This window comes from Lagopus muta, chromosome 1 (genome assembly GCF_023343835.1).
Source record: "Lagopus muta isolate bLagMut1 chromosome 1, bLagMut1 primary, whole genome shotgun sequence".
Lineage (NCBI taxonomy): Eukaryota > Metazoa > Chordata > Aves > Galliformes > Phasianidae > Lagopus > Lagopus muta.
Genome location: NC_064433.1, coordinates 171338494 through 171365010, shown reverse-complemented (window position 1 = coordinate 171365010; position 26517 = coordinate 171338494). Strand labels below are relative to the sequence as shown.

General features: G+C 43.2%; 2 protein-coding genes across 11 annotated transcripts in view; one reads left to right on the top strand and one right to left on the bottom strand.

The window, feature by feature from the left end:
- The window catches only part of NBEA (neurobeachin), a 458626-nt gene that overhangs the window by 305009 nt on the left and 127100 nt on the right, over positions 1 to 26517 (top strand). For all 10 annotated transcript variants that reach the window (XM_048948371.1, XM_048948342.1, XM_048948328.1 and 7 more), the window contains one exon: positions 2321 to 2457. In XM_048948371.1, the coding sequence (XP_048804328.1) occupies positions 2321 to 2457 (137 nt within the window). The remainder of the gene's footprint in view (positions 1 to 2320; positions 2458 to 26517) is intronic.
- Positions 4853 to 6211, bottom strand: MAB21L1 (mab-21 like 1). Its single transcript, XM_048948693.1, has one exon. The coding sequence runs from the start codon at positions 6034 to 6036 to the stop codon at positions 4957 to 4959; it is 1080 nt and encodes a 359-aa protein (XP_048804650.1). The 5' UTR covers positions 6037 to 6211; the 3' UTR covers positions 4853 to 4956.

The following is a 26517-nucleotide window of genomic DNA, read 5'->3' as shown; positions in this document are numbered from 1 at the left end:
TACACATGTCAGAGGTATCGATAGGGATGCCCCAGACGCGGGTGTCCGCCCAGGTGCGTCCTTGGGGCACGGGGCCGGCCTCGAGATGGGGAGGATGGAGCCAGAAGCCCTTCAGTGACAGCCTCAGAGCGATTGCCCCTTCCCCTCCACGTCCACGCAGCGCTGCCCCGTGCTCCGGTCCGGAGCCGTTCCCAGCTCCGTGCGGACGCACCCATTGTCTCCTCCCGCACGTCAGCTCACGGGGTTTGGCATTTGGACCGCGAAGTAGCGATGCCTTTATTTTTTTTTATTTTAGCCACGCAACACCAGGGAAAAGGGGTAATTGGATTAAATTGATGGCCTTCCTTCTGGGACTCCGCAAAGCCCCATAGACGCCTCCTTAAAGCGGCAGCGACCGGCCGGGCTCACCCTCGGAGCTCCGGGCTCCGCGCTCCGCCGCCGGGTGCGGGGCTGAGGGGCCGGGCCGGCTCCGGGGGAGCGCTCCGCGGGGCGGCAGCCTCGGCCTCCCCTTCTGTAAACACAAAGAGAGGGGGCCTGGGGAATTGAAACCCAAATCCACTTGTAATCGTACAAGGGAATCGGGCGTAATTACTCGAGCAAGCTTGATGAAGATTGATGAGCCTTTAAAGCGGCCTTTCGGATCGATCCGCCTGCCCTCGGAGCCTGCGGCCGGGCTTCCCCGGCCCTGCCAGACCCGGCCCGGCTGTTTCTCACGGTGCGGGGAGGAAGGAAAGATGGAGGCAGGACGGGGAGAGCGACGAGGCAGCCCCGCGCATGTGATCCCGATCAGCTGACCGGGGTCAGGAGGCTGCCCTGCTTTATTAGGGGATGGAAAACAATAAAATGAAAGAAAATAGAGTTCGTATCAATATTTTGCTGCCTGCCATGCAGGGCTGCTGAGAGCTGTCACTGGAACCCACATTTCAGCTTGTCCTTGTACACCAGCAATCTGTGCCTTCCTCCGTGTTTATTTTGCAGCAAAGAATGACAAAATATTGTGCAGTACAGCCTCAAATTGGGTGTTACAGCAAAGGGAAACATTAAGAACATGACAGTGAGATGCGCTGATACAGGATTAATTTGGGCTAAGTGGGTAATTCGAAGCGCTGCTGCCTGCTGAGCAGTGGCACAGTGCTGTGTGGGTCTGAGGGAAGCAGGGCTGCAGCTGGGACGTGGGGACACATCCTGGCCCTGGGACCTCATCCCTGCTTTGGGACCACATCCCAGCCTCGGGGCCAGCAAGCAGAGCCAGAGCTCACTAGGCCACAACAGTCTCCAAACACACAGTCTTCATCCCCACGAGGCTGGAGCCTGGGGATGTCGACCATGGTGGGCGCTCACTGACCGAGGTTTTCCTCTTGGGGCAGAGGGGTTTGAACTGCAGGAAGCAAACAAAAGGGTTTTGCCACTCGTTGAGGTGATGGGTTTGGCTGCTCTTTAAGGTGCACTGGGTGGATGCTGGGCTGAGTCTCTATGTTGAGGCTTTTATTGTTTGTACATTGGACGTGTGTGTGCGCGTACGCGTGTGTTTATGTGTGTACAAATCATCCTTCACCATTCAGCAGTTAAATCCAGAAAAGCATTTTATATTTCATCTTTTAATTACAGCAAGTGAGCTTCCAAAGCACCAACACTGTCAGCTTTCACTGCATTCCTACCGAAGATGGTGACAAAGTGATCCTGCACTACCTTTTGCCTTAAAGCAGTTTTTCTTGAATTAAGACCTAACAAAGTGAGCGCAGAAGGCTGCCTCTCGCAGTGGGTTTCCCCATCCCATCTCCCAGTGCCCACACCAATGCCTCGTTACGGCGTACATCCGAGCGAAACCTCGTTACAGGCATTTTAAAAGGGTGAAGTGACAGCGAGCTGAAATAAAAATGACACTGCCATAAATACCCCTAACGATGGCAGCAGCCTTTGTCTGTGTGCGGTGCTCAGAGGGGTCCCCACAACCCCATTCCCGGCGCTGCCCTCGGGGTGCGATGCGGGGCCGGGAGACGCGGGGCACGGAGCCCCCGCCACGGCCCATAAACAGCGGTGGTGTTAACGAGGAGCAAAGGGGCACGGAGGGAGAGGGACCTACGTGCGAGAGGCAGCGCTTTCCGCCCTAACCCTTCCATGTGCTCGCTGATTTGCCCGCAGCCCGCAAACTCTTTTCCTGTCCCGACCGCGGAGTTCAAAGCGGGAGAGGACCGAGCGCGGCGCTTCCCCGCGGGGTTTGCGCGGGGCATCGCCGGGCACCGCCGGGCGGAGGGAAGGGGCCGGGCCGCGGGGCTGGGCCGGCCGGGCCCGGGGTGACGCCGCTGCCGCTGTCTTGCAGGCCCCGTGGTGCTGAGCACGCCGGCCCAGCTCGTCGCCCCCGTGGTGGTGGCCAAAGGGACGCTCTCCATCACCACCACCGAGATCTACTTCGAGGTGGACGAGGACGACCCGGCCTTCAAGAAGATCGACCCCAAGGTGAGCGAGCGAGCTCGGGGACACGCGTGGCTTGGGGCTGCCCCTCCCGCGGGCTCCCGCTGCATTTCCTCCGCGTATTAATGATGGTAAATCCTCTATTACGGCGGCGGGCGCGTTTTCCAGCAGCCTTTCTCTCGGTGCCTTTGTATGAGCGCGGGCAGATTTAGCAGTTAAGCCAATTGCTCTGAAATCCCTGGAGGTAACTGCAGTCCCAGGCTAAGGCGCAGCAGAGGGATTTACCCCTATCGATGCTATCAGAGAACCTCTTTATTTCGAGAGCGTTGGTTTCCACGTAAAGAATTTGTAGTAAACGTGCTCGCTGCTGAAATGCGAGCTAATATTTAAAAAGAGAGGGGGGAAGGTGGGGGAAGGAAGGAAATAGGCATGTACCCAAGCCTCGGTGCCTGGGAAAGCTCTGTTGTTTTCCTACCGTCGCCGAATGTCACCAACCCCCAGCGCCGTCCGGCCGCACAGCAGGGCTGCCCCGGGCCGCAGTAGCGGAGGGGAAGGCGAGAAGGGCCGGTCGCGCTCTCCCCTCTCCCGCATCTCTTTCTACTCTTAGCGTTGTCGCTTTGTTTTTGTTTTTTCTGTTAACGAGATGGAAAACGTTAGAAGCCTCTCTGGAAAGGGAATAGGAGAGATACTTTTACAGGAAGACGTTTGGGTTTTGTTTGGCAGAAATGTCATAAATAATTTCAGAGAAAAACACTATCGAACTCAGCTGAACATAAGCGTGGTTGTAGAAAGGTGACTTCTCGTGGACGAATAATTCCTGGAACTGGGGGTTTTCATCGCAGCGCTGGCGGAAGCGATTCTCTCCCAGCCACTCGGAATAACGGGTTCCTTACAGCGCTCTCTCTCTAACAAGCTGCCGGTGGGTGTTACACCGGCGATCGGCCCTTTCGGCACTTGTTGACCGTGGGGGCATTAAGCCCAGTCCTCGCTGTTACTTTGCATTTGGTGGCGGTGAGGAACGCAGCCGGGGACGGAGCGGCAGTGCGGGAACGCCGCGGTGCAGCGCGCACACGGTGTCCCTGCAAGCAGGGCTCGGGCTCTGTGCGCAACCGGCGAGCTGATCGCATTCAGAACGGATTTGGAGGGCAGAAGTCATATTGTTGTTCGCGTTATTGGCTCCGGCTCGACCCTTTCACCTATAAATTTTACTTTCTTCTTGCTTACTGTTTGCACCAAACTCTCCTTTTAGCGGACGGGGCTCGGCACGGGGCTACTTCCCGTACGCCTATGGGAAACCCCGTGAAAATGGGTTTGTTTTCTGACGGCCGGAACGGCGCTACCGACTGAATAACTGCATCAGTGCCTGACAGCCGCTGGTGGCCATCGAGAGCTAAATTCGCCACCGACATTTCCTTGCCCTGCAAAACTATCCAAAATCAGGCGGCTCCCTCAAGTTTTCTGCTTTATGGGGTTTAAGTAACTGTCGACAGGAAAGTGGAAATTCACAAAACGTGGCCGCCCTCCGATTTATTTATTTATTTATTTTTTCAAGTAGAAAACTTGAGTCGGTATTGAAACGCTCACCCAGAGGCGTTTTACTTCATTTATTAGCTCGTAATTAAATAAATCAGGAACAGAAATTAAAATCTAAATCACAAAAGGTAATTATCCAGTGTATTTCAAGTGCATTTTCAAATATATAATTCCAATATTCAAGCGTTATTATATAAGCAGAATCCAAATTTCTTTCGAATATATTTAAATAACATTTCAAGTATATTTATGGAATGTTAGAAATAGAACAAGCAATATATATGAAACGAAAAAATGTAAACTCGTTAAGTTCAGACACTTCAAAAGACAATTAACAAAAGTACCGTGATAAAATCTACCTTTTCAAATGGTATCTTCTCGTTAGCAGAAAATGTCCTTGAAGTATCCAAAATGGCAATTTAACTTCTGTTCACCAAATCACAAAACACCAACATCCACAATTTCAAAGACAATGTGAGCTCACAATATCTGATACAAATTAAAAGGTACATCGGGGTCGGTCAGGTGGCGTCTCCAAACAGCGTTTACTCACGGGGAGGGGGGGGGGAAGGGGGGGTACAGGAAAAGATCGCGTTTGTTATAATCCGTAGGTGCCGTTCCTGGGCGGAGTGCTCACAGCCGCGGTAAATCACGGCCAATTTCGCTTTTCCGGGTAACACACTGATTTTTTATTTTTTTAATTTTTTAAAAAATTATTATTATTTTTCGCGGGAAACTGCAAAACCGTGACGAGGACCGGAGGAGTGATGCTTGCGGTTGCGGTTTGTATTCGCTTTTCTCGGTGAAGAGCCTACGCTATATTCCTTTTTTTTTTTTCTTTTTTTTTTTTTTTTTCTTTTTTTTTTTTTTTTTTTTTTTTTTTTTTTTTTTTTTTTTTTTTTTTTAAGAGAACACTGTTTGCAATGTCAATTGGAAATCTCTGACTTTTCGAACGGGAAGCTTAAACTTCGTCAGGACAGAAGCTGGTTCGGGCCCTTTTAGGGCTCCCCTCTAAAGTTTCTCCAAACTTTTCGGGTTGGTCAGTATCTCCCTGGCCAGCCGCCACGTCTGTTTGGCTGCGTTTTCCAGGGCCGAGTGAGGTTTGCCCTGAAAGAGGTCTAAGTTGGGCAAGAAGTAGTGCGGGCACCTCCTGCACTGCAGGCAGGAGATGAGCTGCAGCAAAATCCCGTTGAGCCGATCGCCCAAGCACGACTCGTCCCAGTCCGACTCCCGCGGGTGCTTTTCGCATTCGTACGAAACGAGAGTCTTCATGTGGTAGTTGTTGAGCGGCTGGCCCGGCAGCTCCAGGTGCCGGTCCCGCAGCGTTTTGAGGATGGAAAGGCATTTCTTCCTGCAGCCGCCCATCTGCAGTCTGTTCTCGGCTTCGGCGAACTGCAGCACCCAGGCGTCGCTCTCGGCCGAGCTCTGCTTGCCCGCCAGCGAGTGGCACTCCTTGGAGAGCAGGTTGAAGCCCTCCGCCTTCACCTCGGCCACGCGGTTGGGGCCGGGCCAGGGGATGTGGGGCAGCGGCCAGTGGGCAGCGCTCCGCGGCCAGATCCCCGTGCACTTGAAGGCGGGCGTGATCTGCACCACGTACCTGTCCCTGATCCTCAGCTTCACCTCGCTGGTGTCCGCCACCATCTTTACCACGTCCCTGTAACTGCACTTATCCACGGCTTGGGCCACCAGCGTCTGGAAGCGGGAGCGGATCTTGCGGGCCGAGAGGTAGCCCGAGGCCGTGATGAATTCCACCCAGAGCGACATGCTCCGCTTGCGGCCGTCGCTCAGCTTCAGCACGGCGCAGCCCGGCAGGGAGCCGTCGTCCACGAAGTTGAAGACCCCCATCTGGTTGAGGTAGAGCACCACCTCGAACTCGGTGGGGGAGATGACTTCCAGGCCCTCGTAGCGGTTGTCCATCTCGTTGAGGGAGCTGATGAAGCGCGGCTCCTGCACCTCCACCTCCTTCAGCACGTCCGACACCACCTTGCACACCTCGCGGATCGTCTTGGCGATGGCGGCTTTCCTGGCTTGGCACTTCTCGTTGTAGTACTTGTTCAGGTGGTACACCAGCTTGGCCTGGGCCGCGATCATGTTGGGGCAGAGATCCGGATTGTACACCGGAGTCTCGCAGTAGGCTGTGGGATCCAATGCGGCTGCTAAGGCGGGAGCCAACTTCGGGGAGAATCGGGCTGCCGCCTCCGGAGTGGAACGCGCGGCTCCCGCGGGCGGCGGCTGCTCCTCGGATGCTCTCTTCCTGCTTTTTGGGATCGGCCGCGGCGGAGTGTGCGGGGCGGGGGGGCGGGCGGGGGGCCGGGGCGGGGGGGAGGGGGGGGGGGGGCGATGCTTTTCCTCCCCCTTCTTTTAAAGGGTCCGGGAGCGAGAGGAGAGCATCGAGAGCTGCACCTTCCCCGGCAGCGAGAAAAACAAAAGTTGCACTGAGACACAGCGAGCCTTCCAGTAGTCGAAATAAGAGAACCTCTTCGTATTTATTTACGTTTTCCCGTAGTAATCACCGTGTGTGTGCGGGGCGGTTAATCAGACGGTGGAAAAAGTGCCGCGTGTGTGTGTGGATATGTCAGAGGCGCTGCCTCTTGGTTTGTATAAGAGCCCAGATGCACTCGTGTGGAAATTATAAAGGCAGGGCCAGGCGGGCGGGCGGCCAATCGCCACTGGGCTCGTCACTGCAGCCTCTCGCGGCTCCAAGCCGGCTAATTAATCCCTCTCCAGGAGATAGATCTGTGTACACACACACACGCACGCACATACACACGGCAAGGCGGTGACGGGCAGAAAGCCCCCGCTCCTCCGCGCGGTGGGAAATAGATGGAAGCCGCTCTCCTTTGCCTTCGGCTCGGGCGGTGTTGGCGCTTCGGAAGGACTGGCACACAGGTGCGGGGCATGCACCCCGCGCACCGGCCCCGGCCTCAGCCCCAGCCCCGTCCGCCTCCCTCCGCCCGGCCCTGCTCGTGCCCGTGGGAGAGTTCTCCTCCCGTCGGAGGGGCCGCCCAACGGGGCAGCTTATCGGCGGCGATTCAGAGCCCTTCGGAATAAAACATTCCTCCAAGCTCCGCGATTCGCGTGCTTTTAGCAGATCGAATCGATGCGGAGGCTTAGCGCGTTTCGGTTTTTTGTGTTTGTGCCTTATGAGAGTAGAATCAATAGCTGAACGTCTTGTTGGCTTTCCCTCCAAGGAACCAGCGGCGGATAGAAGGGAAAATCCCATCCGCTGCTTCCCCGCTTCGTGCCCGCACCCCGCGGTGCGCTCTGCTGTGTGCGGAGGTGCGCGCTTGGCTGCTCCGCGGGTATCCATTGAGTCGGAACGCGGCAGGGAAAGAGGGAGGGAGGGAGAGAAGGACGCAGCGGCCGCGGAGCCGCAGCCTCTGACAGCGCGGAGCCGGCGTGGGACGCGCGCTCGGCACATCCCTCCTTCAGTTCCTTCAGATCGGGACCTCGATCTGCAAAACACCCGGAGAGTCAAACTCTTCTGCTCTGCAGTATTTGCTGGAACAAACCCCTACGTTCTAAAAAAAAAGAAAAAGAAAAAAGAAAGAAAGAACTGACACCAAAGCTTTTCATCGCTTGTCTTTAAGGAATCCTTAAGCCGCTTCCCGATTATTAATTCTTAAAGTGGTGTCACAGCCCTATCTTTCGCTGAGGAGAGGTCACGACGTTAGGCACTTTTCACGACATTCATTCACCGTATCCACACGACCAACTTTATTGCACAGAGTGAAGAATGCTCCCACTCGGCGCTCGCCCTCCCTCGCTCTGGCTGCGGGCGCTCCGTGCCGCTTCCTCCAGGAAGCTGCTGGGAATCTTTTGCTGCCCATCGGTACCACAGGGCTCAGTGCCCTGGCCGCGAGACCGCAGGTGACAGCTCGGCCCGCAGCCGCCTTCCCCCCGGCGGCTCGGAGCCGGGAGGAGCCGCTCGCCGCCCGCCGCCCGCGTCTGGGGGCGGTTTCCCGGCGGGCGGGCGGGGGCGGCCGCCGAGCGGGCCCACGTGGCTCCCCCGGAGCGCTGCCGGCCCCTCTCCTTCCCGGCCGCCGCCGCCGCCGCCCACCCGGGCCCGGCCCGCTCCCCGCCGCCGGCCGAGCCGCGCGTCTCGCCCCGCCGCCCCAGAGCGCGGGGGGAAGGGGAAGCGGCGGAGCCGGGGCCGGCGAGCGGGTCCCGGGTCAGGGGGAGGCCCTCGGCGGTGCGGCCCCGCGGCGGTGCGTCCCCGCCCCGGCGCCTCCCGGCGCGAAGTCTCCTTCCCTTCGTGGCCGGGGGCGGTGGCTGCGTGTCACCGGGAGCTCCCGAGCCGGTTGAAAACGAAAGTTGAGCCCCGCGGACGGAGGTTTTGCGTGCCCCGTCTCCTCCGAGGGGAACGGCCGTTTCCTGCGGGATGACGACACGCAGCCCCAGTTCCGACACGCGATTAGCGTCGTCGGCCGCGCGATAGAGATGGGAAGCGTTCGGGAGCGGGGAGCTTTGTGCGCGCCCCGTAGGTTTCGCGGAGGTTTCTGAAGGCGGAAGTGCCCGTAACTGCCGGCACTGAATTTTCACAGTGTAGCAAAATGAATGGAAATCAAAATGACGCCATGTGTGCCAAATCAGAGCTTTCCATAGATGATACGAATATCAGATAATGCGTTTTATGTGTATTTGTTGTCTCTCGGCGGTGCGGGTGCGTTGTGAGTGTCAGACGTAGCCTGGGCTGGGTTATGGTTAGCGCTAAAGTTTGCAATTAGTTTCACTGCATCACTTGGGTTCACACGTAAAAACTACGCATTCGGCAGTTTGAAAATACGGGCATTTGGGCGTTGCTGCCACCGCTCAACCACTGAGATGTAAATGCGGGGGTGACCCGAGCGCCGCAAATGGCGAAAAGTCGGCGGTGTGGTTTGGGTTCTGAAAACGGTGATATATATCTGCCACTACGTAGTACAAAATAGGACTATCTGGGGAACTTCTGACCACTCGGTGCCGTTCGTTTTCCTTCGCGTTTATCGATGCGTCCTTAATAAATTATAAAAGGAAGGAACACCTTTTCATCACCGAGTTTTATTTTTATATGTATGGAGTTGTTCTGGGGATTAAAATCACCTCGTTAAAATGATGATTGATCATTTGTCATGTTAATGGCACCATCTCATATTGGTGACTTTTACCAAATGGCTGTTTTCTAGCTATTTTCCCCCAATTAGAGCCCTATAGCTGCCTTTGGTGAACCCTACTTGTTATTTCACATCTTTCTAAGTGCAGTGCCTTGTCATGCGGTGTTCTCGTTAACCACAGTGCCAAACACTGCTGAAAACGCCTGACTGCAGGTACTCGCCCACGCCTCCAAACTGTACATCGGAAAAAAAAAAAAAAAAAAAAAAAGTTGCGTTTATACGTTTCACCAATGATTTCTTTTCATACGGTGAAAAATACGAGCTAAAAGGCACACGCAGATGCATATACACATGAAGCGCTTACACTGATAGCACTTTATATTCCGTATTATGTGGCGATAGTTCTTCCGCACGCAACTGCTCATGAATTTTAAAGTTTTATTTTTTAATATCTGCCTATTGCGCTGGGGAGCTCGGAAAAAATGAAGCGGAGTTGATTAAATTATTTATCCCTGCTGCTGAAGTGAGTTTGAAGGCTCATTGAATGGATCTGATTTCTTAGCTCCTCTTTCTCCCCTTCCCCCCTCAATTCATCCTGGTTATTTCATCCATATCATCCTGCCAGCAACAATAAATCCACTTTTTTTTTCTTTTTCCTTTTTAGCAAGTAGGAAAACTAAAGACAGATATTTGTGGAGACTTTGCTTTAAATGTCACATTATCTGAAGTGCGCAGCATCTTTTTTTTTTTTTTTTGTGAAAGAAGTTGATGGCACTTCAGATTTTCTGTACTCTTATTTGCATTTTACTTTTTGACTGCACTTTCAAGTTTAGGAATGACAGTGCTAAGCTGGAATGTAAGTTACAGAGGGTTTGTAAAAGCTTGAATATGATGACGTTATACACTTCTGTGCTTAGATTTTGGTGTATACACTTATGTAGAACTATGTATTCAGATGTTTTTCTTCCATTATCTACAGTATTCTGTAGATATTTTTTTTTTTACTTTTGGGGTAAAAAAGTATTCTAGCTCACTTTTTGCTATACACAATTCACATTCGTTAGTGCTAAACTTAGCGTGTGTACATTTTCACTTTTCATTAAAAATATGTATGTATATAAAAAAGTATGAAAAGAGTTTGTGTCAATGTTGGACTTTGTCACCATATCTCATGCGGATGAACAGTTAATGCTTTAAATTCTTCTAATCTGCAGTCTGCTAAGGGAAAAAAACAGCAATTGATTTGTTGTCTTTAAAATGTTACATCTCAAAAGTAAACATAGAGCTCGCCCAACTGCAAATTGTGATTTTAGCTAGAGCTGCAGAAACATCCAAGCAGGAAAAAAATGCATTGAATTATTCATTTGGTTTGCTTCTACATCAGCTTCTCCAAAGCCAGACATTCCTTCAATACAGCATTTCATTTAGGGAGTCCAACGCTGCTGTTTAAAAAAAAAAAAAAAAAAAAAAAGATCTCTTGCTTTGAGAGTGTTCTTTTCTGCTGCACTGAGAAGAGTATGGAATCAGTGGGGATTAGCGCCTTTTAATCTACTACATCTGTAGCAGGTCATCCAACACTGCAGAGCTCTCATTACTGTTTCGTGCTGCATATGATTAAATGACTGAAAATATTCAATGTTGACCTTGAAAATAAAGCCGTATGTGTTGGATGAGCAGCTTCCTGAGACTTCATCTCTCAGCTAACCTTTCCCCTTGGTAACTTCTATCCCTGGAATATGTTATCTGAGGGAAGACCAGAGCGTTAGAAAATGTCAAGACTAAAGCATGGTACTATGTGAAATAAACCATTATGTGAATTACAGCATCACTCAGCTTCTTCATGCTACATTTTATGAGAAAACCAACATCTTGTTCGTCCGTTCGAAGTGGGAGAGTGGTGTGTCTTCAACAGATACACTTTTGGGACCGACGTTTTTCTGTAAGCTTGTTTCGTGTCCATCAGCAAACTCAACTACACACTCTTGCAGATAGTTGCTAGAACTGCTGAAATCTGCAGAGAACATGTTGCTCCACATCTTTAAATGCTGGCCTATATACCGCTATTACTAAGCACCCTCTTTTCATGTATGTTTTGTCTCGTTGTGATTTTTATGCTGATTTTTATGCTGCAAACAATACATGTTAAGCCTCTGTCATCTCTCCTTACAATAGCATGGGTATGGTAAATCACCTATGTAACTCATTTCATTTCAACTTAGCTATAAAAAGACATGCCTTGCATATTTTAATGCCAACTTCTACTTTTTAATGCAGCTTTTAGATATTTTCTTTCAAAATAAGGGTGAAGGGAGGAATTGAGTGAGTTGGTCATGAGTGATTAATATATTTCGTTGAACCTTATGAAGTCCCTGATCTTGCCAATACACATATGATTAGCTAAACAGTCGGCTGGTGCTGGTGAGGTCAGTGTCTTCTTTAGTCCAACAGTTGGTTAAGCCCATGGGCAGTTATTTGTAGGATTGGGGCCAAAGAAGGATAACAATTGGAGGTTAATTTATGACTAGCATGGATACAGAGTGCCTTTATTGTGTTTAAAGTATCAAACACATTGGTCATTATAATAAGGAAAGTATGTTTTTGGCCTGAGCATCTGGTCTTCTCTCAAGCAGGACCTCCCAGTTAATTTCATTGTTTTAGAGATGATACTGTTAGCTTAACACACTGCTCCCACAAAAATACTTTCCTTAATCTACTCTGTTTCTTAAATGAGAAAGATGAGGCTATTCATAGAAATAGGTGAAAGATTTTGCTTCCAAAATCTCAAGATTGACTTTTCATACACATTCACAAGTTCAGGACTATTTCTAGAACTCCCAAAAGGTACAGGATCTTTTAACAGTCTTAAATATAAGCAACATACTTGCTAAAAACACTTATTCATTGTTCCTAAAATATACTGGTTGTAACTGTAATATAAACATGTCAACCAACTTACTAGTTAGAGGAGAAGAGGAGAGATTTGTCGAGGAAAAGCTTGATACTAAAGTCTTCTGGCCTTTAAAATATATTGGTGCTCCCAGCACCACTCAACATTTTTTCTTAACTGGTGGTGTGTAATAATTGCAGAGCATAATTTTTTTTTTTTTGTCTGGAGGAGAATGAAGACTGCAATTAAGAACACCAAATCACTCTGGTTCTCCACTTATTTGGGTATGAAAATTTAATATAGGTCACCTACTGCCCTTCCTACTTCTCTCTATCGTTTTTTCAGCATAGCTCTAGGACAAAGTGTACAGAATGGGGTCCTCTGTGGCATAGTGACAGTGTCATTGAAGTGGGAATGACTGGAGAAGTGACAGTGTTGTAAATTTGCATCTCCAATACAGTTGTTGAAGGAGAAATACGAGCTGCTTATGGAAATATCTGTGTTGGTCTTACTGCAGTATTGCCATCAATTTTCTTGAGAGTAGAAACAGATTTTGCTATTTGGGCATGTTATAGTTTATAATACATCAGTGCCATTGAAAAGAAGAAAAAAATATGGTGTTTCTGGTAGGGCAGTGACAATGTTCTATCCTAAGTCTCCATAGTTTCAGGTGTGCTGAAGAAGATACCGTTATTATTTCACATTTTAAAATCTTTATTTAGGGTTTCAGGTGATTTGGAATAATTATTTTGTAAAACTGAAGGAGTCTTCCAGGATTTTTTTTTTGTTCCTGTCATTGGTTAGTTTAAAGGTGTGAATTTACTTCTGTTGTGTGACATTTACTTGTCAAAAGTGAACTGCAAATGCATTCCTTATAATTATTTGTTTGGTCATTACCGTGGTAATTCTAAAGTTACGCAGTGTGTTCGGGCCTACTAAGAGAGAAGTTACTGCAAACACAAGGGTTCTTGTTTTATCTTCAGTGACTATTTTACCATTTCCACTTCTTGTTTTCTTATACAAATTATTTTTGGACACAAAGTGGCTAAGTTGGCTTCAGTTTTGAAAATAACCTTATAAAAAGGAATTGCTAACAAATACAGAACTCTTGCTAGTACTTGGACGTGCGCAAGAGTGCACTGCATATCCTAGATTGTGCCGTATCTCTTGCAGTTCTTGTCTACACTTCAACAGATTGCTTTTTTAAGGAGGTAAAAAATGACAGCAAGTATGTTGGACAACAGTTTTCTCATTATATTCCATGAGTGCATTCATTATGTATTATTAGCCCTTAATTGCAAAGATGAAATAATATATCCATTTATCTTGGCAAACCCATTATTTGTAACGCGTCCCTTACAAAACCGTGTGGATCAGCCTGAATCTTTTCTTCTATCTGTCCTATTTAGGTTTTTGTTGGATGAGAAAGAAACTTTTCATGTTAGATTTGTAACTAACTTAATCCACTCTTGGTAGGCAAACTGCGTATCTCGATGGAGTGAAAGAAGTCCTCTCTCCCCCATCCCCCAAAATTCAGTTCTTCATTTGTTTTGTTCACCACACTGCATTAACACAGTTTTCCCCTGTGTGCATCTGCCAGTGTACAATTTAGCCACGGGCATCTGTAGACCTTGTGGTGATCAGTATTGCAGGCAAAAGCCATATGTGTTTAAATAAAAAAAAAATCTCTTTATTTCATTTGCTGTTTTAACTGGATGGATAACTTTTGTGCCTCAAGACAGAGGAAGAGAAAATAGAGAAATAATTAATTGCCTCTATTCTTGAGGCAGTTTCATTTTCCCTCTCCAATATGGAATGCTTGTCAGCTTTCCTGATAAATGACTGCATGTATTTGCATAGATTTTACATTAACACAAAAATTAGTTTTATTTGTGAAAAACTAGTTTACATAATAATGCAAAATCGAGCATTATGGATTATGTTTCCCAATTTGAGAGTCTGTGGAGAAGTGAGGGTTTTTTTTTTTTTTCTTTTTAAAATTCAGTGGTTTTATTTTCAGTGTCAGAGCATATTAGTTTTTAACTTTGTACTTTGTTTCTATAAGAATAACCAAATCGGGGTCTTTTCCTGTTTATAAACCGTTTCTTCTCTCTTTCGTAGATTGAATAATTGATGCTGGTGTGAAACCAACCTCTTTCATAGGTTTTTACACATCCCGTATATTTATTACAACCTTAAATATTAATTCATCTGCACAATTTCATGGCACTGTTTAGAAAAAAAAAAATGCAGCAGATTGTCAAACATGTGCTAAGAATACACTCCAATGCTGCTATTAAAATAGCGGTCCATGAGTATTCTTTCAAAGCATTAATGTACTGCATTAACTTGTATTCCAGTGTAAGACTGTTTTTTTCCCTGTCCCTAATAACCTGCATATTTTAAGCAATTAGGCATCCCTGGCTTGAAGTGACAGTGCCATACCTGTCGTTAAAAACTGTTTTATTCATAATTGGTTGTGTCCGTAAATAAATTTTGTGAAAATGTATTTAAAAAGTGAAGTGCCCTGATTTTGAGACAATTGCTGTTGTTTTCGCAGGAATTGAATATTTGTTCATATTATAAATCTGATGTCTAAAAGTGCTAATTGTACATTGGCTTGTTCTCAATGCTGAAACAAGTGTAGATGCATTCACTGCTGTATAACAGAAAGGAAATATTGCCTCTTACGAAGCATGCTACAGTTAATGGCAACTTAAGGTAAAGGAGTGCCTTTGCCATTTCTTGAATCTGGGACACCCTAGGTGCCAGCTGTCACTGCTCAGCTAATGATGACAAATGCCCCTCTCTATGCAGATTGCAGAGCTTGCAGGCTGCTATGAAAGGCAGCCAGATTACCTTTCTTCAGATAGTAACTTAACCTTTTAAACTTGAGTGTCAAAATGAAATTATTAGCTGGGACAGTTTCAATATCTGTTTCTTTAAAAAAAGGAAAAAAGAAAAAAAAAAAGAACAGGAGGAGAAGGCAGTAACTTCAAATAATACGCTAGCAGCTTGTATTCACCAATTGTTCATCCTTCTCTGATGCTTTAAAAATAGGAAATTGCTGCCACTGTGCCTGTGAGCACAGAGAATTTGCTTGTGTTCAGTGCATAAATACTGCACGCTGACCTCCTGGTTGCACTGCGCATAAATGTGGCCACGTGGACCAGGTTCTGTCCTTACTTACATCCACGCGGCATTGCTGTTGTGCAGATGTCACAGATCGCAGGTTAACTGCTGCTATTTATGAGAGACCTTAACTGAACTTACATATTGGGGATATACTCCGTTCTCTACATGACATTTCATGTTAGCATCCTAAAGTCATGAACCTCAGCTAGAGTCTAGTGTATGAAAATAACTGAGTGTTTACCTTTTAGAGCCTTTAGTTTCACAGAGCTCAGAGTCACTCAGGGTCACACAGTCAATTGTAAGTGACTAATTTCAATCCATTCTTCAGCCAGACCTTTGGACTTATGTGCTGGACTGTTTTGGAAGTAGCTAACTGGTAGGGACTGTCACACAGTTTCTTCATTGCATGTTGAAAAAGCGGTACAGCATGAGCCATGTATACAGCATCCAAAGGTGCAGGGTGTTCTTTGAGAGTGTGCCTGTATTTATGAGGGTATGTTTGTATGCGTTTATACACTTAGTAGGCAATTAAATTGGTGTGTGAGCATTCGTATTGATATGGGTACATGGGTAATCTACAAACAGTACATATTCTCATATTAACTTACTGCCACACATGTGCATGTTTAACTTGAGCATTACACTTACCATTAAATCAGTCTGTAAAATGAAGTGTATATGAATATCAGCTTCCCTCTGAGTGAAACATAAGTTAGTTTCAGTAAACAAGTACTTACCTTCAATATTTTCACAACTGAATCTCTATAGAAGTGAGCAATAACAAAATTACAGAAACAAGGTGGAAAGACATTTAATGAGAAGACCAGGAACAGAGTCAGTTCTTAAATAATAAGAATAGGAAGGAAGGAAAAAGACATTTGGTATGATATTAAAGTGTCATAGACAGAAAATAGTTATTATGATTGGCAGAGAATGCAGGAAGCAGAAAAAAAATGAGTGCATAGTGAAGTTAAGGTGAGATCCATTTCACAGTAACTGTAATGTGGTTGGTTCTGTAATAATCATTAAGGGAAGGTGATCTAATCTGCAAACGTAATATTAATTAATACTTTTTTTTTTCCTCCAGAAAAAGAGTAGATCAGATACTGATACGTGTTCTCAAAGAGCTGCAGTCAGTGTTGACTTCTTTTTGTACTATAGTGTATGAAATTGAGATGCTGTTTAATACACTTTAGAAATATTTCCCTTTACAGTTCAGAGATATTTCTTTTTTTTTTTCCTTTGCGTAAGTATGTTAGATTTAACATTTCTGTTTTGTTTTTATTTGTTTTTCTTTCAGACATTATGTTCAAAGTATTTAAAACCATACACGTTTCATTGTTTTGAGCAAGTGTAGCACAATCTGGGAAATAAAAGGGACAAAGGTCTAGTGTTTCATATTCAGCTTTCCTGGCTTGTTGGTTGAATAGGCATCAAATGAAGTCCAATGCCTATACAAAAGAAATGTTCCTTGTTTGGATTTGCCCCATCTGTGTCATCTGGTGGCTTATGCAATAGGAGGTGTTATCACATGAATCCAAATGCACAAGCCAGTTGTTTTATGGACTCTTTCTGTGCTTGGAGGAGTTTATAAGTTGCCCACTCTATTGTGTGTCACTCCCAGATGACACGTGTGCATTCTGCTGAGCATATTTTGGGGGTAATTATAACTAATGAAGCCTGGTACACAGCTTGTTCACAGAGTGATTTATTCTGCTGCTGTCTGATTCCTGAGACTTCTGTAAAATGGTTATATTGTGCATTCCACTTTGGACATGTATGGGAGCATGTGGTATTGAGTCAGTCTGAGAAAACTGAAATAATTTGTTACTCAGTGTACCACAGACTAATTACAAAGATATTAGCTGGGTACATCTGTTTAAAAACATAGGAAGGAATTGAAATTATAAATGAGATCTGTAACTTCAGGCATATCAACTTTCGTGTGGCCCCTGCTTAGTCATTAACTCTTCCCAGACTTGCAGCAAGCCACTTAGATGTACAGCTCAGAGTTCTCTGGACCCCAACGATTAAGGTTTGGTTCCCTCTATACCTTTCAGCAAAGCAGATTTTATTCTGCAAGTTCTGATAACTTGTGATAGCTCATGGAAAGATAGATTTAAAAGTTGGGAAGAAAATACTCAATAATTTTGCAGGTAGAAAACAATGAAAACAAAAAAAAGGGGAGGTTAAAAGTTATAGCAATGAATGAGAGGAGTGAGATCAATTTTGGCACACATTTCACAAAAAGCATTATGTAAGGATGGAAAACAACTGCTTAGAAAATACAGTTCGTGTCGTTATTAGTCTGCAAGAGTAGAAAAATAGTTTTACTGAGAGTGAATTATTGTTTTCATCTGGTTTTGTGAAAATCACCTGGGATTTGTGCAGATCTGTGCACACAGTCACAACATGATGGGTGAAAAGATATCCCTAGTTCAAAAAGTGAATCATGCAAGCTGACATTTCTGCGTGAGTGTGTTAAGCAAGGGGATGTAGTCACTAGCAGACCTGAAATTCACCTCTGGCCTAACCTATCCCCACAGTGAGGCTTGCAGTATCAACAAAATTTATAAAAATCAGCATTTTCACTGGGAAAGGAAAGAAAACAAGAAGTAATTTCTACTGAGTTATTGTCTCATGAAGATAAAAGTGGAAGGAAGGTCTGCCAGTAACTTCATACTTACTCCTGAACTTGCATGGAACATGTTCTCCTAGTCAGAGTCTGTATGGAAGTGCTGTAAAGCCGAGATGATAACCGTCAGTAGGTAGGATTATTGGAGGAAAAGCTCTCTGTATATAATGTGTATAGGAAAAAATAAAATTTGAAGACTGGCTGGTTTGCTGCGAACAACTGTATCATACTGTAGTAGTTATGTTGTTTTCTGTAAACAGAATTTGTTTTCAAACTGTGGTAAAATGAATGTTTAGCTTTATGCTTTGTTCTTGAATCCCTCTCTACATAAAAGTATGCTCTAAATACAATTTGTGCTTGATGATTTATGGCAGTATGAAATCTGACCTGGTTTGGGGTTTGCTGGCAGTACAATTGGGATGGGTTTTAACTCTTGAGGGCTTTTAACATATACATTACCCACTTACATGCCTTCCATGCCAGGTGCATGGAATGAAGTAGGCTGTGTTACGAGAGCTCTGCTAAACTGGCAACGTATTCATTGAAATCCTTAGATAGGATTCACTTTGCAGGTGAAAATCAGAATTTTGCCCAATTTTAATGTTCTACTCTTCGTTCGTTTTGTTTGTTTGTTCTGTGTTAAATGAGCGTGACCAACTACAATGACTCATGAGCTAGAAGATGCCTAGAAATGGGTGGTTGTTTTCCTTGAAGAAAGATTGTTTAAAGAATGGTTAGGGAGAATTATGTTTTTGTGCTGTTAAAATATTGAATTTGTCAGATGTAGTTTTGTTTTCTCAGTAGTCTGCTCATGCTTAGTCAGAGTATATCTGTTATACATAACTTTAAAACATTTCATAATGTATTTAAGATTAATGTTCCAAATCAAGAACTATCTAAAATGATGGCGCTAATTACATCAGTGAAGCTTACGTGTCATTCTTTAGCGCTGACCAAACTTTAGTTTCATGATCTCATTTCTCATTTTAGTCAGCTGCCTCAAGAGTACTGTGCTTGCTTGCATCTGAGCTGAGTGTGGTCTTCTTAAAGCTGGGAATTGCAGATGTAATTTCATTCTCCCTGCTACTTTTGTTACTTCTGTAGCTGCATTCATTTTAATCATTTCTACTCTTTTGCTACTTTACAGGAATTTTGTACAAAAAGACTATTTAATTCATGTTGAACCTAAAATCTTACTTATACTTATTTATATCTTAAGGTCAGTGCATGTGATTGCCTTATCAGTTATGGAAAGATGAAAATCATTTTTCATTCTAGTAGCTAGAGAATAGTAGTAAAATAGTAGTAGAATACTAGTACTCATTGCCTAAAATGATAATCATTTAACAGAAATTCTAACCAAGAATGTGAGTTGCTTGCTTTATTGGGCAAGAAATTCTTTGAGCTTCATGTTAGTGGGAACCTTGCCCTTTTGCTAGTAAACCTTACTCTTCCGTTTTTCCTTGTGGTTTACCAGGTTTGTGTGGCCACACTGCCCAGTTGCACTCCCTGTTCATTAGCAGTTTTAAAAAATGGTTGACTGAATACTGTTTGCCATATTCCACATGTGCAGATCAGACACAGAGTGGACAGGTTGGACTGCTTAAGAAATAACTGCTGGCACATCTAAGTTTAGTGAATGTGTAAGGAATTTGAACTCCATCCTCACACTGACTCTGTAGTACTGCATGTGATGATCAGTTCTGTGGGCAAAAGGTAGTGATTCAATTAAAAATTCAAGTTCTACATCAATTTAAGTTTATACAGCTTATATGGAGAAATAATTCACAAAAAAAGAAGACAATAAAAGATTACTCTGTCTTTGAATTAGAAAAAAAAATCAAGGGTGGGATGCAGATCAGATCAAAAAGATCAAAGAGAATAAATTTGAAATTGAAACTATTAGAATTTCCATGAAGAATTAATTTGAAAACGTCTGGCAAAGTTTATTTCGTTGGAGGGAGGGGACTTAAAACAATGTGGAAGGAGTCAAATTGGGAAATCAGAGGACAAAAAAAGACAGAGATTAAAAGAAGCTCGGCTAAAGAATTACAGCAGAAGCAGGTAGAGTTTTCTTCATATAAATACCACACTAAACAGGAATTCCCACTTTAAGGACTCTCTACCAGTGCATCTAACCACAGTGGTCCCACGTCATGACTCTGATGTTGTGAATCATGCTGGCAAGTGTTAACATTTCCCAGGCTTACTCTTGACTGTGCTTGAACTGAGCCAGCATGAATGTAACTGCTGTTTTTGTGGGCAGAAGTCATTGTTTTGTGAGAGCAAATAAGTAGCTTTCCAAGAGCTGTTCTCGGGAGCCCCCGGCAGTGAAAAAAGCAGCCTTTCCAGCATCCTTCACTGACCTAGAGGTTAACCTGTCCAGAAGCTTATGCAACCTATACAGTAAGGGAAAGCTTTATTAGGATGGGAAACAGGATAAGATCAGGAAGAGCAAGGCAACAAAGAGAATGCAGAAGTTGAGAAGATACAAGTATAATGAAGTTTGTGCCAGGTCTTTAAAAAGGTAGAAAATTATATTACACCTTGGCCAATCTTTCATTACATTCTGAATTCATTTCTAATGAGATAATGAAATATTTTTGGATGTACAAGCTGCTGAATTTGCTTGTATTGCATAGTACTCTATGTTCTTAAATTAACTTTTCTAAACATGGGTCTTACAGACCTTCATTCACAAGCCTACATTAATTGTTACTGATCTTTTTTAATATTTATAGATTGACATACACTTCCATGTTCAAGAGACATTTAAATGTTGTACTAAAGGATATGATCTAGTCAGGAAATATTGGTGGTAGGTAAACAGATGGAGTGGGTGATCTCGGAGGTCTTTTCCAACCTTGGTGATTCCATGATTCCATATTGCCTTACAGAAATAAAAATAACGTGATTCTGGCCTCACTTTACTCTCTAATTTTGTCAAAAGCAAGAAATGTTTTAAAAAATAAAGAAAATAATGGAAAAGGTAAAAAGGTTATAATGATGCTTGCTATTGTATTAAGTAGAAAGATTGTCATATGATTTCTTTTTTAAGGACAGTATAGCAGACTTTGTGTTTAAGGTTAGGACTGACGGGACTTGAAGATGAAGGTTAAAGGTGTGAAATTAAATTTCCATTAGATGTGATTTTATTCAGATTGGTTGAGTCTGCTGAAAATTCAGACAAAGTTGTTTGAATAAAATACAACAGCTAGTACAGTTAAGAATGTTTCACCATCCTTGCACCTGATTGGATGAGTTGAAGGCCTAACAGTAGATAGACTGCCTGCTGCTGTCTGCTAAGCAAACTAACTGTACTGATCAGTAGTGTTGTTCTCAAGGTTTCTCAGAAATGCATGGTTCAGTGCGTGAGCACACACACAAGCACAAATCAGCTGCAAAATTCTCTTGTGAATAGGAATGTAGGTTCAATTTCCTTCCCAGGAAAACCCAAGAAAAAATCTTGGCGATCATGAGTGAGGGGATGATGACATCTGTGTAACACGATAATAGGTTATTTTTTAGGTATGGCTGCAATAACACATTGCATCACCATGTTGCAAAATTGGACCTGTATTGTTGCTTTCTTCCTCCTTTTGATCCATCAATTGCTAACAAAGCTATTCAGTTTTGAATGGGGATGCTACATGTCTGAATCTTCCTTTTGTGTATCTTTGTGGTCTTCTTATTCATAAAATGTGACTCTGCAACCGAATACTACCATTCTAGTTCTGTTTGGCTTTTTTTTTTTTTTCCCATGATATACCAGAAACCTTATCATGTTTTTGATGATGAATGAGAGAATGATTCTTCTATTTATAATGGCTAAGGAAGTGTTCAGAGCATTTCATAAATGCTCAGATTATATTCTGTCTGGAAAATCGCTGTTAGCTTACAAATACAGAATCTCTGAACTGATTTTAAAAATGGGTTCTTAAGATTGAATTTGCATCTTTAACAAGAACAGTGTAATCATTGAATTGAAGGTCTAAATGTCTAATTACTATAATCAGACATAAGTAAGTACTGAATTATAAGATATCTGTGTGACTGGATGAAATTCTGATCTGAGCTGACCAGTTTTGTGCCTCATGGATGAGTTTCGTCGTACATACTTTGCACTTAGGAGACAGTTTTTCATAACCACACTTTGTTTTGTTTGGGGTGTTTTACTTAGCTGGCTTCTGGTAAAAAATATGTAAACTCTTCTATCCATGAAGGAAAGAAATTGCAGCAGCCGTAATTCCTGTCATTAAACCTATTCATTTACTGGTGCTAATTATTAGGCGGTTGCTACCCTGGCTAAAAAGACTCACAAAGAAAATAGTTTTGTGATAAGAAAGCAGCTTTGTCTTACGTAAGGAAAACTGGATGTAATGCTCTGCACACTGCATTTTACAGAAACGCATAGGATCTGTTTACCTGGTTGAAATTCAAATTGTTTTATTATGGTGTCAATTCTTTGGTTTTGGCAGCACTTCTAAAGTGTCTATACACAAAAGGACTACCACAGTGAATGAATGCTAGTGTTGACACCACCTAACAAGCAGGGATTATGTGTTTACAGAAGAAGTAATATGATAGGTCAAGTATAAGAGGCACTTCTCAAGAGCACTTCACCACATAATGAGTGACTGACTAGAAAGTGCGGAGCTGCCACTCTTTGGCTTCGTTTTGGTGTTGATGCCTGCCTCTCTCCTCCAAAGCCCTCTTGATCATGTTCAGCTGCTCTGTTCTCATGTGGTGAATAATAGTAGAGTAAAGCTGCTTTTCTGTCTCATTTTTCTTGCTAATTTACACATTCAAGCCATTTTTTGTTTGCTATCCTTATTTGCTATTCCCTTTTGTCAAGGCACTGTTCTCTTTTTTGCCTCAGGCCTAGGAACTAATTTGAGCTTCTATAATTACTTCATGTTTTACACCTGTCTGCATATCATGCACCCCTTGTCTCTGTACTTAAGCTGTATATTTCCTTGGAAGGAAAAAAAAAAAAAAGAAAAGAAAAAGGCTAGTTCTCATACACAAGGAATCCCCAAGTTTCTCCTCTCAGTCTTCCTGCAGGAGAAACACAATTAAACTGTTGAGATGTTCTCAGCAATGCAGCTGACCTTTTGGGTTCATGAAGGACAAATGAATGCTGTCTGTTCAGACAGTTTGTGTTAAGACATTGTTGAGCAAAGAGCCCTGAGCTTTGTTCCTCTTGAATGAAGCGATGGTTGTAGTCATTTTAAAATCATTAAGACCCTGAATGCACGGTATCATTCTACAGTGTTTGCTCTACAGCTGCTCTTCTGCTTTAATAGCAGCTTATTAAATTTGGGTCAAGCGCACTCTGAAGAGTATCACAATGAAGAAACTGTTCAAAAAGTTACCTGTTAAAAAAAAAAGGCAATTGATTAGATTTTTAACTTAAGTGACAGCCGCAATTCATTGCCCGTTCTTTGTGGTGTCCTGCAGCCAGAGTGGAAGCCTTTTGTAATTTGGTCCTCATTTTGTAAAAGCTTTCTTGAATAATCCAGGGTTGCTTTCCACTCTCAGACCGCCTCAATCCAATTAGGAGTTTAACAAGGGTCAAATTAAGGAGACTTTACACTTCATGTTTGCATCATTAGCCAGAAGACTGTTTTGTGTGTGCACGACTGTGTGTCGAGGAGGAGGGGAGGCTGCAAGATGGGGCAGACACAAAGCTGTCATCCACCATGTGCTGCATCCTGGAGCTGAATGGAGGCACAGCAGGCTAGGAACAACATTTCCAGTTGTCTTTTGGGGCTGTCGTCATGTCGATTTCAGCTGGTACATCGTTGTTTGGAGGTTACAGGTGCTAGCTAGAGCAGAGGAAGAGGAGCGTGCTCTGCACCTCCTCTTTTCTCTCCTGGTAGCCTATTGTTATTGGACAAATGACTGGGAAGAGATGAAGTTAGAAATCTCTTGAGCATTCATTATTTTTGATGAGATGACAACTACCCCAGTTCCTTGTTCTCACTATTCATGCTGTTTCCTGTTATTTTTTGAAAACATAATTTTTCTGCATGTTAAGTGTATTGTAGAGTGTGAACTTTTTTATGCAAGTGGATTGTTAGCAGGCTTTCCGAAACCCAGTGTGTGTATGAAAGGCTACAAACATCCGCCAGTATTTTCTGCAATAACAGATAATCTTCTGAAAATGGCACCGGTTTTAACTTAGGCAATATTTGTGTATGAGCACTTTTTTTTCTTTTTTCCCCTAATGAATTATTTATAGAAATAGTTGAAAATTAAAGAGAAAACCATAAGAGCCTCTTTTCTGTGTAAGATTGTTCTTAATGACAAGAAAAATTCTCCTGCTAATCAGTGTTTAGAGGTGTGGGATATTGCTGGGGAACTGTTGCAGTGTCTCCTTAGCAAATGCTTTGTGCTTCGACATACAAAGTAACGATTTATCTAAAAATAACACTTTCATTGTTCCTCCCCCCCTAAACCCATTAATAGGTACTTTAGTATCATGCGAGTTTTCATAGTTTAATCCCTTTTCAAAAGCTTTTCAGAATAAAAGCTCTAAATGGTCCTCAGTATTAATTTGATGTGACTTCTGTACAATATGGTTTGAAACTCTCAGAAGCACATTTTTACAGCTTACCCTTTTTCACTGGATCAGTGTGTGGAAAATACCAGCTAAATGTTTCATGGAGTCTCTGCTGTAAGCCTTTTTTGTTGTCTTGCAGATGCTATAGCTTTCTGGTGATTTTTATTTAGTGCCATCATTATTAGATAATATTTAAGCCAGATCAAAAACTCTGCATGTATTATTGTTCACTGAATTTAAATTTTAGGGAGCTCCACTTTAGACATATATTTTAAAAAGTTTTGGCCTGTCTCTTGAATCTCAAATGATGAGAATGGAGCTTCAAGAGTAAACTGTGCATAATAAATGCTGATTGAGTTTAATGTAGTCTGTGTTTGTAGTCAATCAGATCTTTGTTTACATTTAGACAGGAATAGCTGGCTGTAGGGCTTTGGACACCCATAAATAATTGCATTTTTAAAATGCTCAGCTCTCGGTGAAATATTAATACAACGTGTCTCACGGAAGTAACAAGAAATAATTGAAACTGGTTCTGGCAATTTCGTAATCAAAATGGGAATATATTATCTATTTGGATTTCAGTATGCACAGTGGCTTTGCAATGTGACTTGTGAAATAAAAACCTTTATTATCTTTTTTTTTCTTTCATAATATGTGTCTTCTGCAGCCATTTATTTTTCTTGTTACCGCTGACCACCAGTGGAACAAGAGAGTTATAATAGAAATAAATGGTTGCTTTTTGTGCGTGAATTTTTTTTTGCATTTTTTTCCCTAGTTACCCTAATTTTAATGCTTTTGCATAAATTATTATCACAGATGAATAAAGTCAATGTAAATTGTATGATACAAGCGTGTTTGATGATGTTCAGGCTGTTCTGAGCTCTATATATCTATGTAAGAGGATCAGAGTGGTATGAGATTCAGAGTGCCACAGATTTTGATTCTTTATTACTCTGTGTATTTAGTTTGAAGATAAACCAGTAACGACCATAGAAACATTTATTTCTGGTACTGTTTGCCATGCCCAGGTAAAATAAGATATTGGTAGACATTTTATTATTAAAGAAAACTTCCATCTCTGACTTGTAGCCCACTGTCTTCCTGACTGAACATTAATTAATGTTCTTTATCCTGGCTATATTCAGAATGGTGTTTCATTTTATAATTTCAGTATCTGCAGCTCAGTGATGCCCTTTACAAAGTTACAAGAAATGAAATGATGTACTACGCTGCTTGTGAGAGAACTACTGTAACAAAATCTATCTTATAGTCAGATGTTTTGTGATTGATAGGTTGAAGTGTTATTATTTCTTCAAAATGAACACCCTCAGGAGTAAAAGTCCCCTCTGATTTCTCGTGAGATCAGTTTATTATAAGGTGATTTTTTTTTTCCACTTTAAAGGAATATAGGTAATCTGCAAGAAAAAAAACATCTATTTCACAGCCGCAGTAGCAGAATTTACAGGCTGAAGAAAAATTGGGCTTACTGCTAATAATTGATTGGTGACCTTTGCTAGCATTTAGTTTATCTATCAGAAAACACGACGATAGAAAAAAATACTGCAGATACATATTGCAGTAGGGTTTTTTAAATAATATTCATATGGACATTGGTATGTAAATGAGATACAACCTTTGAGCTCTGTGGAAGTTATCAGGGCAGACCTTGGTGTCACAAGCATTCTGCCCTCTCCACTAGGATTCATATAGCCGTAACAGGAGAGACAACAGCATGATTTATGCATTTATGTAAGTTTCTGGGAAATCACCAGTCACAATTTTGTGCTGGTGTCACAGGGATCTGAAGGTGTGAATGGTAATCAGGCTGCTCCAATAAAGCCCCAAAATTTCTGTCAGCTACAAAGAATTTCAGATAAAACAGATTCAAAACTTACAATCTCAGAAATTAAACAGTTCTTCTCAATTTACAGTAAGTCTATACTGCATAAATTCTTGAAAGCAATGAAGCTTTTAAGACTGCTAATCTAAACTTAGAGATTTCATGTGTCAATGTGTAAATTTTTCCCCGTTTAGTGTTTTATAGATATTTTAAAATTCATATGTTGTTCTGTGTGTGTGTTGGTGTAAAACATAAGGTCTACCTCTACTCAAATATGACGTTATTTGAATTCTTTTTGTATTTAAGTCACCATATAGCTTGTTTCTTTTGCATTTTGCTTTCTTGGTTTTGACATACAAAACCATTTACAAAACCTAGTTTTACTGTCAAAGCAACTTCGTTGTAAAATTGATTACA

Excerpts from the sequence above, each read along its gene's own strand:
- MAB21L1 (XM_048948693.1), bottom strand. The coding sequence starts at position 6,036 with ATGATCGCGGCCCAGGCCAAGCTGGTGTACCACCTGAACAAGTACTAC.